This window comes from Falco peregrinus, chromosome 4 (assembly GCF_023634155.1).
Source record: "Falco peregrinus isolate bFalPer1 chromosome 4, bFalPer1.pri, whole genome shotgun sequence".
Taxonomy (NCBI): domain Eukaryota; kingdom Metazoa; phylum Chordata; class Aves; order Falconiformes; family Falconidae; genus Falco; species Falco peregrinus.
Genome location: NC_073724.1, coordinates 29,755,852 through 29,779,032, shown reverse-complemented (window position 1 = coordinate 29,779,032; position 23,181 = coordinate 29,755,852). Strand labels below are relative to the sequence as shown.

Sequence of the window (23,181 nt, the reverse complement as noted above, 5' to 3'; positions counted from 1 at the left end):
TGAAAGCTGGGTACCAAAAATGGAGCTTGTGTGGCATGCCAACTCCTGTCTTAAAGGCAGCTGCCTCTCTTCCTCCCCCTAACCCTCTGCCTTACGCTTTGCACAATTTCTGCACTAAATGAAACAGGAGTCCTGCAGAGCGAAGAGTTTATTGTGCAATTAAACCCTGCAACACATTCACAAAAGGGGGACAAAGTGCAGCAGTTTTAAGAAGAGCAAATCCACAGAGAACTTTTAGTAAGTGGATGTTCTAGTAAGCACATACTCTGTATAACCGAGCTTGAAATTCTTTTCTTCTTTAAGAGCTGTACAATCCAAAAGATTTCTCTCTCTCAGATTCACATTAACAGTCCCATACAAATTCACTAGGAAAGCTCATGGGCTGAAAACCCCTGAGTTTCTTTAACTGCTTTGTTAGTTTGGAGCCTAACTGAGAACAAGCAAAAGCATTAGTACTTCACAAATATATACTCTTTCCCCTATTTTCCTTGCCTAAACTATTTAAACTCCTAAGAGCGCAGAAACCACTTAAGCTTTTAATTCCCTCAGTGCTTTTGCACAGGAATCTGTTGGCTTAGTAGACTTACAACAACCACTTTGTTAAGCATGAGAAGCAAGATAACAAGGAAAGTCTTATTCCCAAGACTCCCCTTCACTCCAGTCCCACCTGACAAATACTGCCCTACCTACCTGGCTGCTGTCCGGCAAAAGTGCTGCAACAGAACGTGCCATCAACTTGGGATGTCTCAAGTTTATTTTACAGTGGGAAGTTAAGTTTCAGATGTTCTTATTATTGGCAGGTTATGGAAAGCTAGTTTATATAGAACAGAAAAATATTTAAATAAAACAGAAAACACATTATTGCTGCATTTCTCCATTTGAAGTCTTTTGACTGTGGCTGAGTTTTATTTTGCTAATGAAACTAGGTCTTCAGTCAAAAAGCAGGAGTGCTTTATTCCACACGCGTGAATATTCAAAATAAATTTAGACTGCATTTCTTCACTGGATTTGGGGGTAGGCTAAGGGGAGGGAAGAAGAGCGGAGCTAAGATACTGCTTTTTTTTGTTTGTTTTACAAGTTGCTGGGGCTTGCGTAGAGGCAGGGAAGAAATGCCAGTTTTATATCTGCTCTCCTGTATGACCCACCCACCAAGTAACCAAAAGAGTACCTCCATCAGCGACCTGCTTCTCACCACAGCTGTGGGCTCACTGCTAAGTATCAATGGGAGTTCTGCCCTTCAACTCTTTACCACACTGTCTAATAAAATGGTTCTGTAACACACGTACAAAGCACTTTCAGCCTCCAGAAAACAAGTGTTCAAGCAGAAGCTCAACACTTTTACCCACAAGTACTTTTTCTTTTGAAAACAAACCAGTCTGTATGTATTTCGTAACACTGTGTATCTGAAAGGCTCTGAGATTTTCTAGAAAATGCTACATCAAGGTGAAATGATTTTTCAAATACTCTATGCTACAATGCTAGTTCTGAATTAAAACAACTTGCCCACTCTAACTAGTAACAAGAAAATTAAATACAGCACTGTGTGTTACACAATTTAAAAATGTAAAGTTCCTAATTCTCTGGAGAGTTTCTGGTGAGTACAAAATCTTACAATTTCGGGGGAGGGAGAAGAAGCCTCTTCTCAACATGTATGGCAGATACACTGCATAAACTTACTACGGTTTCAAAACCGTGTTTGGGATTGGTGTCACGATTCTGAACCCCTGCACCGTATGTACTTCACTAGCATAAAGAAGGCATTTACTACTGAGTAAAAAATACAGCTTTAAAGAACTGTATGCCTGCAGATTCAGGCAATCTTGAGGTACATACAAAACCAGGATGATTTTAATTCTGAAAAATGATAGCATTATTTGGGAGAAAAAGATGACAAATTAACAGTGAGAAATATATAAATTCACTGTTTTTTTGTATCTTCCTATGCAAACAATCACAGAAAAATTGCAACAATTGCAAATGTTTTTCATATTTCTGAATCTGGAAGAATGAAAGGTACACGTAAACAAGTAATTTTCTAAAAGGTCATGGCTTTTTTTTAAGCAGAGTAATTTTTTCAAAAATAATGTTTTAAATGTTGTTCCCAAGTTGTTCATATTATTTCTGTGGTATTTTGCATGATTTTGCTGTTTAATGGAACATTTGCAATTGTTGCAATTTTTCTGCATTTTTTTCACAAGTCATGCAAAAATGATCCAATAAACTACAGTTCATAATGGAATATATTTGTATTCTGTACCTTTCTTTTTAATGTCACAATGTTTGGGCTCCATACCCTTGGCTCTCCCTGTTTTTAAGTCCCTCAGAACTGCTTTCATAATAGTAATTCTTATAACACAGAAAATCTTTGGGCCATACTCCAATATCAAAAGGAATTAATTCAAACTGAAAGAATACAAAACCTGTTATCCCTTTATAATAAGAAATTTTAATGACATCTATAATTGTACTTATTGCACATCAAGAGTACAAGTTTAATTTGAGCTGCATAAGAATAGAGATTTATTTATTTTTTCCAGCTTGCTAAAAAAGCTGGCAGCATTTCCACGGAGTATTAACCTTAAAAATCTTGACACTACCCACAGGAAATTGATTTTCTACAAAAACTTTGGAAAGGATTTTACTTGGATTCCTGCACAAGATATTTACAGTCCATTTAGGTCCAAACCTACAACGCAGCCCACAGATGAGAGCGCAGCATATAAAAACCCAACACACTGAGTAAGCTGGCATTGAATAAAACTTTGAGAAGTCCCAGACGAGCAGAATGGAAGGTAACAAAACAAACAATTCAAGAGTTTAACATTTTTTCTAAGTCTCCTTACTAAGTGTTCTGTAATTAAATTCTTTTCATGGCAGTTGCCGATCTTCTAAGAGTCTTGACAGACATATAAGATGGCAACCATCCAACTCATCTTGCCCCCGTGAGCTTCATATATGGCTCATTTTTCAAGGAATGAATAAGAAACATTTCCTACTCAACAAGGTGTGTACTGTGAATTCATTCCCTTGGAAAGGAGCTACATTTGCAGGGGGTAGTGCCTTTATTTTTTTTTGGTGGTGGGGTTAGTTTTTATTTTAGTTGGGTTTGTATTTTTACAGAGTGGTACCAATATTTCCAATGATGGTCCTTTGAAAACTGGCCTCTGGTAAGAGGCCTTCTTTGGTCCACAGCCAAGGCTGGTTTCAGGGGCAAAGTGCATACGTGACTAAAAGAGGAAGCCACTAGCAGTAGGAACCATGTTTTTAAAACTAAAATTTAAAGGAAAGGCAAAAAGAAAAACCACGGGCAAACACACCATGCAATGCACTCCACCATTTCAACACATCTATAGGAACTATAACTTTCAGCCTGCCTTGGTGGAAATGACGACGTCTTTATGAACAACAAAATCTTCATTAATTGTTTACGGATTAGCCCACTGGGACAAAGGGGTCTCAGGGCAAGCAACGACCCTGGACACAATCCACTGATGGACGGTAAAGATCCTGCAGCTGGTCAGAGCGTTTTGGTATTGGGGGTTCTGGTCAGTGGCACCACCCAGGCCCGTGACCGGTCCATAAGGAAGACTTCTCCTGGCACCACAGTTTCCCAGTTCAAAAACATACCAGCATGCCTCATGCACACAGAAGTCCCTGCTCAGAACCCAAAGGAAAGCCACAGTGAAATTCCCCCTTAAGAATCAGCACATATGGCTTTTATTGTTATGTCTGGTACAACTGTTTGTACCGCTACCTATCTTACAAGCAAATGCTACCTCAGGGTAAGAACAATTTTGTTTCATTTTTCCAAGACTCACTGCAACAATGCCCGAACATGTAAAGGCGTTTGCAACGTTACACTAAAAGCAGGTACAGTAACAGCTGGCTTGAAAAGGGAGAGGAATAACCTGTTCTTCCTATCATAGAATAGTTTGGGTTGGAAGGGATCATCTCTTTTCAAGCCCCCTGGCCATGGGCAGGGACACCTTCCACTAGACCAGGCTGCTCAAAGCCCCATCCAGCCTGGCCCTGCCTGAACACTTCCAGGGAGGAAGCATCCACAGGTCCTCTGGGCAGCCTGTTCCAGTGTCTTGCTACTCTCGCAGGAAATAATTTCTTCTTAAAACCAATCTAAATCCATCCTCTTTCAGCTTAAAGCCCTTCCCTCTTGTCCTGTTGCTATATGCCCTCGTAAAAAGTCTCTCTCCAGCTTTCTCGTAGGCACCCCTCAGGTCCTGGAAAGCTGCTAGAAGGACTCCCCAGAGCCTTGTCTTCTCCAGGCTGAACAAGCCCAGCTCTCTCAGCCTGTCTTCATAGCAGACGTGCTCCAGCCCTCTGATCATCTTCGTGGCCCTCCTCTGAACTCACTCCAACAGGTCCATGTCCTCTGTATGTTGGGAGCTCCAGAGCTGAACGCAGTGCTCCAGGTTGGGTCTCGCCAGAGTGGAGTAGAGGGGGAGAACCTCCTCCCTTGACCTGCTGGTCAGGCTTCCTTTGGTGCAGACCAAGATGCGGTTGGCTTTCTGGGCTGCAGGCGCACATTGTTGGGCTGTGCTGAGCTTTTTGTTTGCCAGCACCCGCAGGTCTTTCTTCTCAGGGCTGCTCTCAATCCGCTCTGCACCCAGCCTGTATTTGTGCTTGGGATGGCCCCGACCCTCGTGCAGGACCTTGCACTTGTTGAACTTCATGAGGTCTGCATGGCACCACCTTTCAAGCCTGTCAGGGTTCCTCTGGATGGCATCCCTTCCCTCCAGCGTGTTGACCACACCACACCACACAGCTTGGTGTCGCTGGCAGACGTGCTGAGGTGCACTCGATCCCGCTGTCTGTGTCACTGACAAAGACGTTAAACAGTGCCGGTCCCAACACGGATCCCCGAGGAACGCCACTCATCACCCGCCTCCACTTTGACATTGAGCCATCGACGGCAACTCTTTGAGTGTGACCATCCAGCCAATTCCTTATCCATGAAGCGGTCCATCCATCAAATCCATGTCTCTCCAGAGACAAGGATGTTGTGCAGGGCAGTGTTAAATGCTTTGCACAAGTCCAGGTAGATGATGCTCTTCCCTTAATCACCAACGCTGCAACTCAGTTGTAGAAGGCCACCAAATTTGTGAGGCACGATTTGCCCTTAATGAAGCCATGCTGGCTGTCACCAGTATCACCTCCTTATTTTCCATGGGCCTTAGCACAGGTTCTGCTCCATGATCTTGCTGGACACAGAGGTGAGACTGATTTGCCTGCAGTTACCCAGGTTTTCCTTATTACCCTTTTCACAAATGGGGCTATGTTTCCTCCTTCCAGGGCTGCCACAACTTCTCAAATACGATGGATAATGGCTTAGCCACTTCATCTGCCATTTCCCTCAGGACCTGCAGATGCATCTCATCAGGTCCCATGGACTTGTGCACCTTCAGGTTCCTTAGATGGTCTTGAACCTGATCTTCTCCCAGTCCTATCCCTTGTAGACAGGCTGTAAACAACCTAAGGCTTAAAAGCAACTTTCTTAAATCTAAAGATAAGGCAGCACTGGAGTATGTTGCCTATAGAAGTTACAGAGTTACCACCAGGGATTAACAAATTGCCCAATACCATAAAAATGGGATTTTGCTGTAGCCAGGACATGGTATCTACGGATGGTCCAAGGTCCTTTCCATGCCTGTAAACAATCCAGCCTCCTATAAAGATGAGGCTGATGTGATCACACCACACCAAACCCTCTCCCCAATACTTTTCATAGCCCATTAGCTTTGTTGTCCATTTGGTTTAAAAGAAGGGCAGAGGTGTCAGTGAAATGCATTTCTCAGCCTCTGATTTTAACGGGTCCTACCAGTACTGCTGACGTGGCTCAATCACTTCTCCATGCTGACTCAGCTACCAGGTAGCTAGTCAGGGCATGGGTTTTTTCTGAACCAGTTAATGTTTATGCTACCAGTGGACCATGAAAAGTGCTACGCAGTGCTCACGCTGCCACTTGCTTTTTTTTTTTTTTTTTTTTTTTTTTATGAAAAAGGCAGTGTGCAAGGCCAGGAGTGAGGCAGGGACGGCAGCACTCAGGCAGCTCTTAGGACAAGGGTCTTAACTACCCTAAGACAAGACCGTGTCCACTGGTCCATACCTCGGTTGCCGTTTCATGGGAAAACTACAGAAACATCATTAATTTTGAGTGGCACCCAATAGATACAAAAATCTCAGACATGCTTACCTGCTTTGCTGATTATCCTTTCTTTTATTCCCTACCACTCCTTGTAGAGTAAAAATAACAATGTCCCATTTCACTGTGCAGCCTCTCTTGACGATGATCAAACTGTGTTCCTTTTGGATATTAAAGGGGTCCATGATCACTCCAGACTGGTGCTCCTCCCCACCAGTTTCGTGCTCTGCAAGCAGCGGAATCAGTAGCAAAGCAAAGAGCACAGAAATGTCCAGACCTAGCTGACCAGGGCTACAGGGATGAAGGTATGTATGGCCTATTGCTTGTGTCCTGCTTCTCAGCAGAAGCTCTGCCCTAGTGTTTTCATAACATGCATGAAGCTCTCTCTAGACCGGGCAAGACTGTTTAACACAAGTACACAGGATTTCACATCCTGTGAAATTATTTTGCATTTCAAATTGTCTTTCAAACAAACAGTGTCACATTTTGTGTAGCTTAAGCCCCCAAACACATTTACAAAGTCAAAAGGTACATGGTCAAGCAAAGTTTGACTCATGATTAGATAACATTACATAATTTTTTCCAAGATTTAATATCAGCAGAAAGACTTCTGCAATGAGATGAATGGTGGTGTTTGTTATTTTTAAATTCCACTGTAAATAGCTGCACAGTTTTTGTACAAGAAGGTCTTTCCTTGCAATGTTTACACTTAAACATTTCTCTAATGAAAGTTTGAAAATAGGGCACATTTTCCTTCCAAACTGAGCAAAACAGACAGCAGAGACATAGTAAGAAATAAGGAAACTGTATTATTCATTTTTTCTCATAATAAAGACCACTGAATTTTGTAAAGATAAATATTCATAGAAACCTGTAAACACTTTCAAAAGGTTACATGACCCTCTTTATTTAAGAATGAAAAAGATATGGAGATAATTAATGAAATATATCCACGGCAAGAAAAATAATTTGTGTTAAGACATAACCTTGCTGTAAAGGAGAATCAGGCAGGCAGGAGAACCTCCTGCACGCCAGCGCAATGAGGGCAGCTCCTGCACCACCAGCAGTGAAACTGCCTGAAGAGAAAGCACTCCTAATGATCTAGACTTGTTAGACATGGCTGAAGAAATTAATGCTTCCTTTCACAATGAGCAATGAAGTTGGGTATTTAATTTAGAAGCAGCTATCAACTACAACATGCTGAGCTGGCACATTGTACGTGAGGAGCTCACCTGCTTGTTATGCCATGTATAACTCATCTATTCATCTGAATCCCCAACACGAGACATCACTGGGGGTCACCAGGAACCTAAGCCTAAGTACAATGTAAGAAAAGAGAAAAAAAAGGAACAGGCATGTTCTATCCAGCTCCCAGGCAGACACCAGTCACAAAGGTTGGAAACAGTAGGAGAAAGTACTGGCACAAAAGGAGCAAAAACAGTGCTGGCACATTGTCTTCAGCTTCCCGGGGAGTTAGAGGGAATTTATTGGACAGACACAGGCAGCCCCCAAAGCATTGCAGCAATCAAATTTGGGCTGCAGCTACCTGCAGGTGTGCAGGTACAGGCCACCTTGCAAAGCACTGCATGCGCAAGGAGTACATGCAAACAAAATGCCTAGCAAACCCTTAAGAGACTACATTAAACCTCTCAATGGCAACGGCATATTTACTAGCCATATAAATGAGAATCCATCTCCAATGCATCAATATTGAAGCACTTGCATTTTTCTTAATGCCAGAAAACTAAGGAAACCAAGGAAGCAACAGGATTCAGCTCTAGTTTCAAGGAAATTTTCTCACAGCAATACATTTTCTGCAAGATGTACAATTAAAAAAAAAAGTCTCAAGTAGAGCTCACAAAAAGAGCAAGAACACATCCCTTCCGTTTCTCTTCCCACTATTTATTTATTTCCTGGCAGATGCAGAGAAGTGCTGAACCAGCAGCTGTCTTGGCTGGTGGAAGTTGCCAGCTGGAAACAAGGGGAACAAAGAGCAACGCAGGTGGAGCCGCGTGGGAAGAGAGCAGGGGGAAGATGGGGGGGCAAAGAGGAGCACAAAAATAGTGACACTGAGCAGATACGGAGAAACTCACTCTCTCTTTTTGCTCCTCTCTGCTTACTGTCACAGTAATATTTAAAATACTATTGTGCAGCCATCTTGTATCTCATGCCCACACCACTATTTGGAACCATAGAATCGTTTTGGTTAGAAAAGACCTTTAAGATCACTGAGTCCAGCTGTTAACTGGGCATTGCCAAGTCCACCACTAAATCATGTCCCTGAGCAAGGCATATACACATCTTTTAAATACCTCCAGGGATAGTGACTCAACCACTTCCCTGGGCAGCTCACATTGCTTCTAAGAAGTTGCCTCTGAGCAGCAAAACCGACAAATCCCAATTTTCTCTGGACACTTGCCTTAAGGTGACATTCCTCTATGGATTTTGTCATTTTTAACATGGGCTGAATTCACTTAGGGACCTTTCTCTCAGCAGGAAAATTAATAGGGTTTTCTTTTACCCCATGACTTAGGTCCTTCAGATAACTCTTAGGAACTCTTCAAAGTCTCTCAATTTTCTTGAAATTTTATTTCAGTAGTTAAATTCAGAACTTATTACCCAGCTGAATTAACAGCATCATTGCACAAGCCTCATTTCTTTCGAAAACCAGGCCAAAAAAAACGCCAACCCATGACATGGAAAACTGGCAAAGTTTAGATTACATTAAGAACGACAAAGTGGAATAAGCAGTAGTAAAGGAGACCATCTCATTTGTGTGCTGAAACAACACAGTTATGTAGGAAATGGCAAGACCTTTCAGGAACATGAACTTGTGGTTAGCCATAGAACGATAACAAAAAGATCATTAGTTGGTAGGTGACTCCCAGCAGGAGACAAAACCTTGCACTGCATAAAGAGCAGAGTGGTATGTCAAGCAAGCCCCTAATGGGGAACCAGAGGGAGGATGCCTTCCTGCAGCGTACATTACACATGCAGAAACTCACAAGTGTCCTCAGCCATTTGACTGCTTAATGGTTAATAAGACTGACGAGTGTTCACACAAAGGTGTAACTAGCTTTAATATTCTGCTTGCAACCTTAATCATAAATGAGCTACTGCTGCCATGGAGGGGTAAACTGAGCATTTCTATTGCAAATGAGTACTTCTGGCATTACACTTGCAGCGGTTCTCCCAGACCCATGGAAAGGCTAATGCAACAGAGAGCAAGCATATCATAACAAGGTACCAAAAGCATGGCACGCAAACTTCTAACAGAATTGAAACATCAGCAGTAAACCAAAACAAACATTTTGTATTTCCCAGGACTGAAAAGTTATTTTAGGTTAAAAAATCTTAAGCATTAAGTTGGGGAAGTAGTTTGTCGCGACGACGTGTATTAGCTTACAGTTCAAACCCACCTTTGCTTGGAACTACACAATGCCAGTACACTTCTTTCAATTACAAAATATAGCGCTGGCCATCTTACAGCAATGACAAATTGGTTTCGAAATGGCTTAATGCTCTTCTACAAATGAAAATTGCTGTACAAGGTTGCTTGCAAAATGTATTGTCTTACAATAGCCATCAGGAAGCAAAGCAAAATTTCAAGTATTTGGAGTTTGCGCAAATAATTTCACTGCTCCAAACAAACCAAGCTCTTCTCTGTGCTCTCTAGAGTCACATAGACTGCTGTGGATGCTGTAGAAATGCTGTTCTGAGTAAATGCCAGTTTGACCATAGGATAGTTCTGCAACTATCTAAGGCACTATAAGTTACCAGAATTCTCCACACGGAAGGGAATCGGGAACATGGACAAGTAGATACCACTAGTCATCCACTTCTTAAATGGACTGCACATCTACAGCCCTCAACACATTGCTCCCCTTTATCAAAATGTCACCTAACACTCCTATTTTGAAATTTAACTTACCCTGAATGAACAAGTTACTAGAAGGACAACCCAAGTGTCTAAGTATTAATTCGGTTGTTACTAGTATCTGCATTTCGATATTGCCAAATAATTTAAGCTATATAGTGAGAATAAAAGATTCACAAACTTACCCTCTACTTTTGCCCTTTTGGATGTTTTCCCTATTCAGACATATTTACTTTAAGATCTGTCCTTCAGGATCTGAACAGAGGGCCTTCACTCCAGTTCCAGAGTGCCCTGTTCTGTTGCACGGCTTAAATTCAGCAGTTACACTAAAATGAAGCTCCTTGTTAGACTTAACTTAAAGCTCCTACCTCTTGCACACTTCCCTGACATCAAATATATGCATGGTAAACAACACAGTCTAAAAACAGCTAATGAGTATTTCCTAAGGAAAAATATTCCTTTGGAGAATATCCTCCTCAAGGACAGTCCTGATTTAGGTTAGATCAAATAAGATATAATTACTACAATATAGCGGGGGGGGGGGGGGGCGGGGGGGAGAGAAACATGACAGCAGGGGGAGAGAGAGAAAAAATAAGGGACAGATAACTCAGTGTAAATAACATTAAGAATTATTTTCCTGCTGACCTCAGCACTGCCCAGTACTGCTCATTCTTTTCCTGAAACAGTATTTGCTCTGGCCAGTGAACCCTGGACCTGTCATGCTGTGAGGTACCAGGTGCAGTAACACCATCACCCCCAGGCTCCCCATCCTGGTTCCTTCCTCTCACAACACCCAAAACATGTTTTGACAGGCACCACTTCACAGCTGTATTATAAGTATACTGTATCCCCAGAATAATATTTTAATGATGTTTTTAAAAAAGCCCACAGTTAAGTGAGGGTAGCAGTAGATTACAACGTAAGTGCAAAAACCCCCAAGCATACTATGCTACAGTGGTACACCTCCATCACACACCAGGTGCAGAAAAAAGAGCGCTGAGGCTCTCCTCATTTCCAACTTTGGTGGCATCTCATGCAAAACTCAACATAAAAACCAGTTACGATCTTTGCTCTGTAGTATTTTTTTGTGTGTTTTATTTTGGGGACATTTTCAGGGTGGTTTGTTTTGGGTTGTTTGTTTGGGGTTTTTTTTGCTATTGACAGGCTTTTCATTGAAACTATTCAAGGACTCTGTAGGAAGCATCAGACATCAGCCTAACTTTAAACCTTACACTATCCCTTTTTTTAAAGGTTACCAGGTTCTAGCCTGTTTCACCTTCTATGTGCAGCAGACATTTGTATCTATAACCTGCTAAACACTATGGTATCTAGAGCAATAATAAAAAACAGAAACAAGCAGCTTCCTGGTTCCTGTCTTTTATTATTCAACAACAGAGAACAGCAGTTAATGACATAATTGGGATTTATTTATTTTTGCCTTCTGATCTTCTCCCAAACCAGACATCCTCCAATACACACACTGACCACCTGGCTGACTCTTTCAAGCTTCTCCAACCTCTTTCGCAACCACTGCTTGTAATGAGAGTCACTGCTGTCCTGCTTCTGCTACCTCCCAGCTCCCTCATCCTCTGGTAAGGTCTCTACTTGTCTTACGTTCTCGTAATAGGAGAACAGTTTTAGCCTATCTGTTCTTTATGCTTCCTATTAGAACCATAAAGGAACCCATGTAAGTACCAGAAGCACAAAAAGCTGCTGGGAGGCACAAATGTTGCAGCTACCAAACCCAAGAAAGGAACCCAGCCAGTGACCTTGAAGTTAGCCCACAACGACCTACAGAACCGTACCAGCACTTTGGAACGGCCTTGTATTCAGTTTCTTCCTCTTACTCTGTGTAAGAAGGGAATTACTGTGGTTTGGGTCCAAAGGAAAATTTTCAGGACCTCTTTTTACCATTAATACTGAATTCAGAGTTTATGGAAGAGAAGAATAGACAGGCAGGACATAGGGGATATGTCCACATAGCTAAACAGGAGAACATTTCTAGCAGCCACAATTACCTAGGTCTTCCATAACTTCCAACAATGATAGAAAAACTCATTCTTCAGAAATTTAAACATCTGCTGCTCACTTCTCAGAATGAGAATCAATTATGGACAGCTCTGCATGGCAGATCTGACCCTTGGTGTCTCCCAGTCCTCATTCTGAAAGCAGTGGCAAAAAGTGCTTCAAGCTAGTAAAACTCACCAGTTAGTACCCAAGAAGTGACAAACACCACACACGGAAGCCCTGACAAATCCTCCCCAGCTAGCTGGCAGCCACCAGATCTAGTCATCCTGAACTAGACTAACTGAAAATAGTGCAAAACCTTGAGGTTTTTTCCTGAAAAAACACAAACATTCATATTCCAACGAGCCTTTCAAATTTCTGCCAGGAAACTGAGTATTTTGTTCCAGGGTGCCTTAATACAAAGGTACCACAGAGTTTTGTGGAAGTTGTGGTTTTGATGTTTCACACCCCTGCATTTCCTCAGCAGATGACATTTCTGAGGCACCACAGCCTCCCTCCTGAACAAGCTGCCTGGCCACCATCACTGCGTAACAGCAGAATTAGTCTAATGAACAGAAAGGAACAAGGGATGGTGTACACCAACAACCTCTTTCCCAAAATTCATTTAAGATGCCATAGTGCTTTAACACCTAAACAGATCAAAAGAAGAAGTGTTTTGATGTAGCTCAATAAATGATAGGTTTTGAAACATTTTCAAAGCAATTTCTCTGGTGAACATTTCTGACAGTTAACTTTGCCTTAGAAGACCAGAAGTACTTCTGGTTATTTCCCATAAAAATGTAATTCTGGACATTGTTCCACTTTGCAGACAAACTGAGACCCTACTAAAAACAGAAGAAAACAGAGACTGTGACACAAGATGTGTTTTTGCCACAAACAGAAATCTCTTACAGAATTATTCCTCATTTCAAAGGAATTTTTTTCTAAAATGAGCTTCTTTCTTCAGTAGTTACTGTGCTGTGATTTTCTAGACTAGCTACCCCGTAAAAAAAGTTGATGCTCACTATACCCATCCTATTTTATCACATTTCACACATTTCCTAAGTTCATTTCCCTAGCACTCACAACTACAGCAGGTACTTTTAAAGGCAACGCAGAAAACACTCAAAACATTATCTTCTACAATCGTGCAGTTATCTTAATCAGTATCACAAATTAAAATCCTTCTTGAGTTATGAATTATTTTTAAGACTGAAGAGCTATCAAAAGACCACTGTGTATGCTGTGTGTAAAGGACCTGCCCTTCCCTGATCTTACACTCCATTTACCTCTAGTTTGAATCAACACATCACTTAGAAAAGCAGCTTAAAATTTTCTCTTCCACATCACTAAACAAAACCCTAAAATTATGCTTGCACCTTATGTGTTGAAATGCGTCATTCAGTCAGTGATAACCTACTTGTTTGCATCTAAACCAAGCATTCATCCTCAATTCAGCTAAAGAACACAGGACTTCAAAACAGCAACATCAGACAGTCAAAGACAACATCATCTCCAGTGCCCATGCACAGTATGCCAGCATTTTATAGCACATTTTATATCACGACTTGTATTTGCATTTCTGTCTGTACATACTAAAAGTAGCCTACGGCTATTAAAACAAAGATGTTCTTATAAAAGCAGCAATTATTCAGAGGAGGAAGGAAAGTAAAAATATAAAATTAAATAAATACATATATCACACTGGGTTCATTTTTCCACCCTCTCCATTTATTTTCATTTCTGGCATTTGAAACCTCCCAGTACTTCACCTTTTACTGCTCCACTGCTGTTACTGTTGGTAACAAATTAATTCTGACAGTGTTTGTCAGCCCATAGCATTCATCCAGTTTTGCAAATGATTATAGACACATTGTTTTATTCTGAAAGACCATCATCTTGGATTCCATAGGACATCATTGTGTAAATTATGCCAGAAGTAAATAATGCATGAAATGTGAAATGTTACCTATGCCAAAGCAGATCTAATGTTTCTTGGTGTGGAAAAAGACTTTAAAAAGAAAAAGGATTTAAAAAAAAAAAAAAGTAAACTGATTTGAAAGGCTCATGCCAAAAAAAGACTTGAAATTTATAATAACAATAATAAAGTAATGGCACAGACATTTACTATTGACAGTAGAATTCAGCTTCATGACTCATACTGTAGTGAGCAAGCAGACACCATGGGCCACGTTCAAACAGCTTAAATTCAAACTGAGCCAAGTGTTTCCCATTAGCCAACTCTAAATTTTCAGTGCTACCAAGCCAGTGGTAATTACAAGGTCTGAATCCAGGGTTTCAAGTATGGCCCTACTCAAAGGAGTAGCTCCCCACCACCTCCTGTCAGAGAAGAACATCAACCGAGGTGCACGCTGAGATTGCAGGACTATGCAGATGCAAGGGTAAGAGAACAGAAGAACCATTTGCAGCCTTCTTGGATGGGGGAAGACTGCTCAGGACAGAAAACAAAACAAACAAAGCAATCAAAAATAAAGAAGCAGAAGAAAAAGCTGAAGACGTGCTTTGGTTGTAAGGCTACCTGAAGTTTCTCAAAACCTTCTGTTGTTGTTACAGACATCTGCCAACCATGCTGCTGTAAGTGGGGCGCTCAGCAACTCCTGTTGGTTAGGAAGGCCTCTGAATGACTCATCCAGGTACAAGAGAGGATTTAACAGGCAGCACGCAACCTTGGGGTCCTTTCAAACCGGCCTAGTCCCAGCCGGAGCAAGCCCACCAGCCCAGCGCAGGCGTGCTCCGCACGGAGGGACAGCCTGCTGCGGGGACGCTCGTCACAGAGGGCTCCTTCAGCGCTGCTCTCCACACGTACCACCCGGTGTCTAGGGCAACTGGCAGCACAAAGCATCTCAACCTTCACGTTTACAAGGCAGGTTCGTGGGAGAAATAAGCTATTTAAAACATTATTTAAGTCTAAAGAGATAAGACCCTAATTTGATATTTTTCTAGATAAAGATCTGCCTCGCCATCATCAAAACAAGGGTTTGTAGTTTTTTCTAAACAAATATGGTAACATTTCTGTTTTTACCAGCAAGTAATATTTTAAAACATATTTAAACAAGCACATAGCTTAAGATACATCTTAAATTCTTATTTTTTAAGATATTAAATAAGATTTACTTGTGTAGGTACATGTGATATATGCAAAGTAAGTTTTGATGAAAACAAATTAATTTAAAAATATACAGACCATCGGCTAGAAAATGAAACCCACACATTTCTTATGTACACAAACATCTGGAAGTTTACAAAAACGCCTTTTCTCTTTTAAACACTTTAGTAAATAAACTATAATTTGCAGTTAGTTATTTAGCTGATTATTTCCGGTCACTGTGTCCTACCAGATCACAGAACTAACGGGTCTCATCCCACCACATCTTTCCACCTCATCACTGTAGCTAAACTGCAAAGGGCAGCCGGGGGGGAGAAGCCCTTCCCAACAGAGTTCTCAATTTTCTCCATTTTATTCAGTGGTCACCAAATAACGCTCCTGAACACACTTGAAAAAGAAAATATTCCCTCTGTTCAGGAAGAGGGGGATTACTATTTCTCCACAGTTGGTTTTCTACTGCAGCACCCTCTTCTAGTTAATTATCCACTAACTCAGATGTTGAGCTGTCTGACTGCCTTCAAAAGTTGAACTACCACATATTGCTCATTAATGTTTTATTTTACCATACTGCTGGCATGTTTAGATGCTAATACATCAAAGAATATTGCTTTACAAGTATTATATCAAATGTATTGCTCAATTCATAATATTGTAAATTTAAATAGGTTATTTATCCTGATCCCTCGTCACAGAAATACTTGTTACATCTTTCATGAATCTATCCTGGCTAAGTTTTTCAGCTCAGCTAAATTCATGTTTTCAGAGTTTAGATCAACACTTTTTTTGTGGGGGGTGTCTGTGCTAGATTCACCCACTGAGGTAACTGAACTCTGCATATAACACCTCCTTTGCAAAACAGATTGTGGACAGTATCAATCAATCTGTATATAAATATCACAACACTGATAGCATATTGCTATCATATTGTTGCGATATTTATATACAGACTGACTGATAAATGCACAAGTAAAAGAGGTTATACTCAACTGTTTGCTGAACCCACTGCACTTGCCTAAGTACTGTGACAAAACAACTTATTTAAAAAAGAAAAAAATATATATAAAAAAACCCCACCAGTCGTCTTCATCTCATCCCTGCTTCATACTGCAGCATCCTCTCTTAAAGAGAGCTGCTTTCATCCCAATGGATCCTTGTAGTTATTTTAAATCACTGGCACAGCAAAGCATTATTTTATTGGAAAATAAAGTAATTAATTCATACTTGGTTGTTATGAGGGTTAATTACTGAAAGCTGCAGGCCTTGATCAGACTGATTCTGACCATCCCAAGCAGGTCTGGGAGTCTCTGGTTTTACAGCGTGATTTGAAACACACTTGGGAAGGAACAGCTTCTATGTATCTTCCACTGTGTATGTTGACACCAAGGCACTCAAAAACTACTGATCTTTTAGGTAGTGACTACTAAATGATAGTTTAAATGATACGCAATAGTTTAAAGATGTACAAAGACCTGATTTTTTTTTTAATGGAATATATCATCAAGATACATCCAGGTGAAGTTTTACCCTTTACCTTGTTATAATACTGCTACTGTGGTTTTTACATCTGGATTTTGCATGTTCCTACTTATGCAAAAACAAGTTTGCTTGTGACTCTAGAAAGCCAATGACAATTCGGGGACTGTGGACAGAAGTACTGATATCAAAATGTCAGTTTTCCTTTCTTTTTCTTGTTGTACCGCTTACATAAAGTTGTATTTCTTTTTTTTTTCTTTTATTTCTTCCTTACTCAAAGATGTCAGTAGGATGTTAACTTCTCTGTTACATCACCTTTTGATGGACCCGCTGTTAGTCAGTCAGTTAAATCCCAATGCCACCACTAGCATAATGCCAAATTCTGTCAAGGGGTACAACAGAGTGAATTTTATCTTTTTTAAAGTAACAGTAAGTCCAGACTTTCCTCACTCAAAAAGCTCATTTTTTAACTGCCACAGTTGTTGTTCTTTTCCGCCTGTTTGAAGCAGACAGTTAATCCCACCCCAGCTATCGTGCAGGTAGTAATTTATGCTTATGGAATTTAAAAAAACACGTTACAGAAAAGCCAACCCTCATGGGCATCTTTCCAAAGAAAGACCGACTTAGCAACTTTTTTTTTTATTCTATTCACACTTCTGCTTTTTGAACACAAAAATACAGTTAAACTGTAGAGTTACAACAATAGAGACAAGTCATGATAAATACAGATTAACTCACAAAGCCTGTGGAAGAAAGGCAAGATCGTTGGTCTGTGCTCCTACTCACACAGAGCTGGAACGAGAGTCCCAGCTAAAAAAATGCAGCGTCTGTGCACTCCCGCATCACACAATTAATACTTGTCATCCTTGGAGCTCAAAATAAGGCAGTGTGTTCATTTGCAGAGGAAAGACTGCATTTTCTTAAGAAAACTGGATCTCTGTGCTGACAGCGCAAGTCCACAAATAGGATTAAGGTTTATAAAACTGGGAATTAAAGACACCATCAGACAACCAAGTGAGAATGAATCAAGTAAGTCCCAAGCTAATAAAAAGAGATAAGCATTTTACTGTAAATCTTGAGTCTAACCCTGCTCCCTAATTTCTTAGGCCAAAATCTTCAGAGACCACAGTAACACCAACAAACAGTAGAACTAGCACAGGTACCTCACCTTTGCTGATCAGGGGGCAATGACTCTACAAAGCACTATTTTATCTGGAAGCGATGCAGACATCAGCCCACCAGCACTCGGCACCTGTAACAAATGCACTTTGGTGTCCCAGACCCAAGGAGCGGAGGCTGTACTCGCTGGCAGCCAGCTTCAAAACAGGGTCAAAAATGGCTTGCCCAAAATGAGACAAGGCACCCCATCCACCGTCAACACTTGTGGCACAGTGGTTAGCATGGAGTATTGACATTCCGAACAGTGAGGGAGCACAACCAAACCGATTTCTCTAAAAAGGCCAGAAACCCCAGAGTTTGCCCTTGTGGGCAGGCACACAAACCTGTTGCTGTCATCTACTGATGGCCATCAGTGATGCCTCCTGCCCCGAGATGCAGTCACTTCTTCATTCCTCCTAACTGCTAGCATACCTCTGCCTGCCTTCTTCCCTCTTAAGAAGTGTTATCAAAATTGATGTAGCAAAGTACACTGTGGGACCACCTTTGCTTCAGCAACAGTGACTTCAAAACACTCTTTTTTCTTTGCACAAATTCAGTTCTTTTTCTGTTTATTATGAGCCAAAGCATAGGGAACACCATTTTCAACTTGACCAACACGGGTAAATATAAATCCAGCTGATGCTATTACATTTCTTCTATTTCTGACAGTCTACACAACCACATGGCACGTGACTAGTCTGCTTCTTCCTCCTTTGACATAAATATTGTAAAAAATAGTAACAGTCCTAGCACAGATCTTTCAGGCAAGAGATTACAGACATTTTACAGAGTTACTTTAAAAGCCCCTGGCGAAGAATTGGCCACAGGCTTTGCGCAAGTCTAAATAAAATCTTAATGGTTCTGCCTTTCTGCGACTAGCCATATAGTGCGGTTACTTTCAGTACACGGGGGAGGTATGATTACACAGTCTGCAAAAACCACGCTGTCCTGTCCCTGTCATGCCCTTCTCCATCCTGTAAAGTGTCTGAAATTTTTCATTTCAGTGCTAACTTTAACCATTTTTCCAGAACTAAGATCACTTGCCAAGTTCATTCTTCAGTCCCTTCTTTAAGGAAAGTTAAATAGGTACAGCCTCTGCTGTACCCTACTGCCCAGCACAAGAGCTGGCTTTGGTGAGCCTGGGTGTAACGAACCTGTGTTCAATCGCTTCACTCGTAGCAAGCCCTGGGACTCTCGGGTGCACACCATCTGTTCCTACTGACCCGCTGCTCTTGGATTTTTTCCACTCATTCCAGCATTTCCTCTTCTGGCACATGCTCGCACATTCCCTACCTGCTCTCCGTTACCTAGCCTCTTTCTTCTAAATAAAACTCTTGGATCAAGCCAACTAACATTTAAACTAAACAAAACCCTTGCCTGTCCGCTGTTTGGGAGCGCACATCACTGCTTTTCCTACAGGAACTGACATATTCAACAGCACTGCTCCAGCTGGGATGCACCCACATGGTTTTTGTCTAGATCGCATGCCCTGCCATTAGAGTTAAGGAAGGTGGAAGGAGATTTCCCCATGAGGCTTGTGAGCATCCTCCTGATCAACAAGAAATCCCAACCAAAGACTGTATAAGGAAAGGCTCCTTTCTCAAAGGTTTAACCCACTTACTACACAAGTACAAATGCCTGAAGACAAGAGCACAGGTTCAGGACTTTGCCATGGCACAAGATGCCAGTTCTGGAAGCATACTGATCTGTAAAACTGCTCCTCAAGGAATACCTTGAGAATAAAATGCTGTAAACTGTACATTGCTTACAAAATGGTCCATGGCCATCCCTTGTCATAGCCCACACAAGGGCCAGGGAATGGTGTTAACAATCTTGCAGAATGTGCAGGCTCTGCTTCATAGAAATCCAGAAATGGTTTCCGATTCAACTCTCCCCGTTTCTGACACGGCAAAACTCAGCACGACCATTTCTCAGTTGGTCAGTAGGGATGCCTGCACACTAAGCACTAATTGTGACAGATGGGGATTTTTAAAAGCATTTAAAAAAAAAAAAAAGCTTTCATGGTCAACATTTATTTCAAAGAAAACATGTTATCTTAACTCAAAAAATGAGCTGCCTCTGCCTAAAATGGGTGTTCCCTGTACTAGCAGAAAACATATACCATGAACCTCTGTGCATCGTTCCCATAATTGTTAGAACGATAAGGTTTTTTAAACAGAAACTATTAGATTGCATTTTTGGAGGACGATAAAAGACAAAGTATCAGCAAATATCTCAAACAATGTTGTGTGGTTTTCCCTATTAAAACATTCTCATTTCCAACTTTTTTTTTTTTTTTAAACACATTACGTTAATTCATTTTTTTCTTAAGTCCCGGTAAATGTTAGTAAGAATACCTGACAGCAGTGGATTCTAAGGACAGGCGTTCCAGCCACGGAGCAGAGCATAACTGTAATTAATACCATATAAACAAGGGACCGGGGAGGAAGGAGGAAGAGAAACAGCTCCAGATCCCACAGGCCTTATTATCCAAATATTCCTTAAGCCAATTACAGGCTTGTTTCCCAGTAACATACTCTCCATAGCATAAATATACCTGGAAATAATCTAATAGTAAAAAACAAGAACATTAAAAAAAAACCCAAAACACAAGCATTTCCAGGCTTATGTCACAAATTACTATCAAAATGACTCCCAAAACAGACTATGAAAATAATATGATAATAAATTTTATTTAAATGATAGGGTAAGGAACTGCACAGTAAAAATAAGAGGGTTTTTCTGTACTAGTTTGGAAAATGAAGTGACTCATATCAAAGTCATATAAATTTACTAATAGGGTTTTAAAAAGTTTCTTAAATGTGCCTTCTTATTTGAAATAAAACACCTTCGTCTTCCTCTTTGCAATGCAAAGGCCTACTCTTGGTGCTCGATCTATGTGAAATCTCTATGTTCACCATCCAATTCACCTGGAAGACCAAGGCCACAACATGGCTCAAAATTAAGCGGTAACTACAGTGCTCGGTAACATTTCTGTTTTACAGATCTGGTAAATAGCACAAGTAAGCAAAGAAAATATCCTCAAAATATCATCACTTTTGTTCAGAATCACCCGTGCAATATGAATTTGTGTTAAGTCATTATAAGATGACCTGACAGCTATGAGGAAAGCCGCAGGAAGAGGTCAGTACCCTCAGGCAGTGCCGAGGCACAACTGTACTTCAGCTTAACTCAGCATAACTTTTTTTCTGCTTCATAAATAAAAGCTACTGAAGAACAGAACTCCTGTAAATAAAAATAATAATAATAAAAAAAAAAAACAACGGAAATGCCCAATACTTCTGGCAATAAACCGAACAGAAATAGGGTAACTGCAGTGCACTGGTCAAGTCACTAATCCACAGGTGGAGAAGACCACAGGAGCGGTTGGGTTCCTTCTGCCCATCGCCGGCGGCGGATGGCACAAGCCTCCTCACTCCCCGACCGAGCTCTTCCTCGAAACTACGGGAGGGTCCCACCTGGCAGCTCTGCGGGGACCTTTCCCGGGACCCTCCTGCTCGGACCGTGCAAGAGCCCCTTACCTGGCACCTAAATGTATTTGTTCTCAAGAACAGACCTGCAAACACCATCCCACCTACAGATCTTTTTCACTAACACAACACTTGGAAAATAAATAAAAAAAAAAAAAAACCCAGCGCAAAGCCAGGAACTAAACACATCGCACGCCCTTTACAGCCCTGCGAACACAACTGTCTTTACGGTGCGCGGGGGCCCTTCGGAGGACGCGGGGGCCATGCCCGGCCCGCAAGCACCGCCCCAGGGCTGCGCGCCACCGCCGCACGGACCGGCGGCACACCGCCCACCGGCACCGGCACGCCGCCCCCCCGGCACCCACACACCTGGCGGCAATAAGGATCGCGACTGCCGAAAACTGGCGGCACCAGCGGCTCACCTGAAGAAAAGCCAGCGGGTACACAGCGGCCGCGGGCACCGCCGTCCCCGCCGCTGCGGCGGGCAGCCCTGCCCCGCTCCCCCGCGCTCCGCGCCCGCCCCAGCCGCCGCCGCTCGTCCCGGCCCCGCGGGCAGGGCAAGGGCGTCGGGGCACCGGCCCGCCGCGCAGCCCCGAACTTCCCGGCGGAGGCAGCGCCAGCCCCTCTCCCGCCGGGCCGGGGGAGCGCGTCCCGCCACGTCCCCGCAACTTCGGGGCGACCCACCTGGTGCAGCGTGTCCGGGGGTAGCTGGGAGGCCCGGAACAGCTCGCCCACGCTGCTGCCCCCGGCGGCCGCCTCGGGGGGCGGGCAGCACCGCGAGAAGAGCTCGGAGTAGCGCTGCTGCTCGCTCTCGCTCAGCGGCAGGAGCAGACCCCCGGTACCGCCGGCGGCGGCGGCCCCCCCCCGCCGGCCCCTGCTCCATGGCGGGGCGGCGCAGGCAGAGCGGCGCGGCGGGGCAGCGGGTGCCGCGCCGCCGGAGGGGGGAGGTGTGGCGGGCGGGAGGCGGCGCCGCGCTGCGGCGGGGAAGGTGAGTCCCCGCCCCCGCCCGGTGAGGGCTCCGCGCCGGCCCCGCAGTGCCCCCGCCGCCGCCGGGAGCCGCTCCCGGCCCCGCCTCGCCCCGCCGCTCCGCCCCGCCCCGCAGCCAGCGGCCCTGCGTGGGGACCCGCCGGCCGCGGCCCCGCGTGGCGCTGGCGTCCCCTCACGGCTCCGCCGCCGCCGGCCCGGCCCTCGCCAGGCGCCTGTTTCTTTTCTTACATATTTTTTTCAGTCGGTTTTGGGTCAATCCCAAGTACCGGCCGCCTGCGCTGCCACCCGCCGCGGGCGGTGGGTGCCCCAGGGGCAGCCCCGTCGCTGCGCCACAGGGCGGGCACCGGGGCCCAGCGCCGCGGCCGGCCGGGTGCACAGGCGGCAAAGCCCCCCGGGCTGCCAGCGTGCCCCCCGCCGTGCCCCCCGCCCCAGCCGTGCCCCCAGCCGTGCCCCCCGCCCCAGCCGTGCCCCCACCCGCCGCGGGGCTGTGCTGGGGGGCTCCCCGCGCCCCCCGACACCTCGGGCCCCCGGCAGCCGTTCGAGCGCGGTGCCGGGAGCGGCGGGGGGCGCCGCGGCGCAGGCGGGGATGCGGACCCCGAGCGACCCCCGACGGGCCGCTTGGCCGGGCACTATCTCGCCGCGCGCGCTGTAGTTTTTTGCTTTAACGTGAAGGGCAGAGCGCCCCTTGTTTACAGACACGAGTCCCCTTCGTGTGACTCCCCTGTCAGCAGTGACACCTTACGCTTTCCCCTTGCAGGCCGAGCATCCCCTTCACAGCCGGCTGGCCGGGTGGCACATCCCACCCAGGAGCGTCTCTGTGGGTCCCTCGCTGGTTGTAGGAGCCTTTGCCTCCCAGCAGTTCCTCGGGGCATTTCAAGGAATGGGGTACCTGAGCTGGAGCGGA

The 23,181-nt window shown here is 43.7% G+C and overlaps 1 protein-coding gene across 1 annotated transcript in view; it reads right to left on the bottom strand.

The window, feature by feature from the left end:
• Positions 1-22,328, bottom strand: part of REPS2 (RALBP1 associated Eps domain containing 2) — a gene marked incomplete at its 5' end in the record, with an annotated part of 103,679 nt that extends 81,351 nt beyond the window's left edge. The window contains one exon of the mRNA XM_055801958.1: positions 21,975-22,328. Coding sequence (XP_055657933.1) covers positions 21,975-22,328 — 354 coding nt within the window. The remainder of the gene's footprint in view (positions 1-21,974) is intronic.
• Positions 22,329-23,181: the final 853 nt, after the last annotated feature.